The sequence below is a fragment of the Fukomys damarensis genome, unplaced genomic scaffold (genome assembly GCF_012274545.1).
Source record: "Fukomys damarensis isolate Sample0158 unplaced genomic scaffold, DMR_v1.0_HiC HiC_scaffold_32, whole genome shotgun sequence".
NCBI lineage: Eukaryota > Metazoa > Chordata > Mammalia > Rodentia > Bathyergidae > Fukomys > Fukomys damarensis.
In genome coordinates, this window is record NW_022900944.1 from 18,648,232 (window position 1) to 18,649,584 (window position 1,353).

Below are 1,353 nucleotides of genomic sequence, written 5' to 3' on the forward strand. Positions count from 1 at the left end.
ATATATATATGTGTGTGTGTGTGTGTGTGTGTGTGTGTGTGTGTGTGCATATATATATATATATATATATATATTCATGTGTACTTTGTCCTTGTGAATTTGTACTTTGTTCTTTATCGTATTATATCATGTTAACATATGTGGGAACATTTTCCCAGCTCTCTGAGCCGCTCAGAGTCAACTCTGTATGTATAAACCTGTCACAAAGCCTGGCCTTGAGTGGATGCTGAATGCATGTTTCCAGAGTAAATAAGTCAGCGCAGGCACTGCCCACTCCACCCTACCTCACTGAGGGAGACTGGGCACATATGAAGCCCAGCCAAGATGGGAACACTGTGCTGCTGGCTTTGTTCTGGATTGCCAAAATGGACGGGAGGCAGACACGTACGTTGGGTTTAAAAACTGTCCAGAGTCCTAAGCCTCTCTTCTTCTCAGTATAGCTCCTTTCTGTTCCTTTCCAGAGCTCAATTTTGCTGTTGCTCTTATATCTTATAACTTTATGTGCACAAGGTTCTGACACTTCCCCTCTTCTATTTCCCATTGAATACTCTACTGAATTGGGAATTTTTGTGGTCCTGTTTGCTGGGAGCTTAAAAACAAACTTGAATTGTCTTCTGGGAGATGAGCATAGAGGTACATGTGTGTGCCTGTGTGTGCATGTGTGCGTGTGTGTGGGTGTGTGCAACTTTCTCCAAAGCAAATAGATTTACACTTTATCTTGCAAAAGGATATATGGCAGGAACTCTCTCTCTCCCTCTTTCTGTCTCTCCCCCCACATGAAGGAATGTGTGGGAGTGTAGAAAGATTTCAGAAGTAAGTAGAAAATGAGTAAAAAGGAGCATACATTTTATTATCTCTGAAATTTTCTTTGACGTTCTTTTCCAGGTTGACTTTGGGTTTGCTAAGAAAATAGGTTCTGGACAGAAAACATGGACATTTTGTGGGACTCCAGAGTATGTCGCTCCTGAGGTCATTCTCAACAAAGGACACGACTTCAGTGTGGACTTCTGGTCACTGGGAATTCTGGTGTATGAGCTCCTAACGGGCAAGTAAGTGTGCACCTCCACTTCGGTTCAGCTTCCTCTGTAGAGAAATGCAAAAGTAACTCACTAATGATAAAAATATTCAGGAGTTTAACATTTTAGAATTATTTTTTATTAAGTTGGTTGGCTTTTCTACTTTACATTTTCAAATCAAGTGGCCTTGCAAGTTTATCACATGGAGAAAAGATTCAAGAATTAGAAAGGATTATAGGATTACTATTTTATCTAAAATGGCAAGATCCATTATTATCAAATGAATGTTTGGGATATTATTCTCTCTCTCTCTCTCTCTCTCTCTCTCTCTCTCTCT

The 1,353-nt window shown here is 40.1% G+C and overlaps 1 protein-coding gene across 3 annotated transcripts in view; it reads left to right on the forward strand.

The window, feature by feature from the left end:
* Window positions 1-1,353, forward strand: part of Prkg2 (protein kinase cGMP-dependent 2) — a 102,071-nt gene that overhangs the window by 80,486 nt on the left and 20,232 nt on the right. For all 3 annotated transcript variants that reach the window (XM_010628616.2, XM_033757938.1, XM_033757939.1), the window contains one exon: window positions 886-1,049. In XM_010628616.2, the coding sequence (XP_010626918.1) occupies window positions 886-1,049 (164 nt within the window). The remainder of the gene's footprint in view (window positions 1-885; window positions 1,050-1,353) is intronic.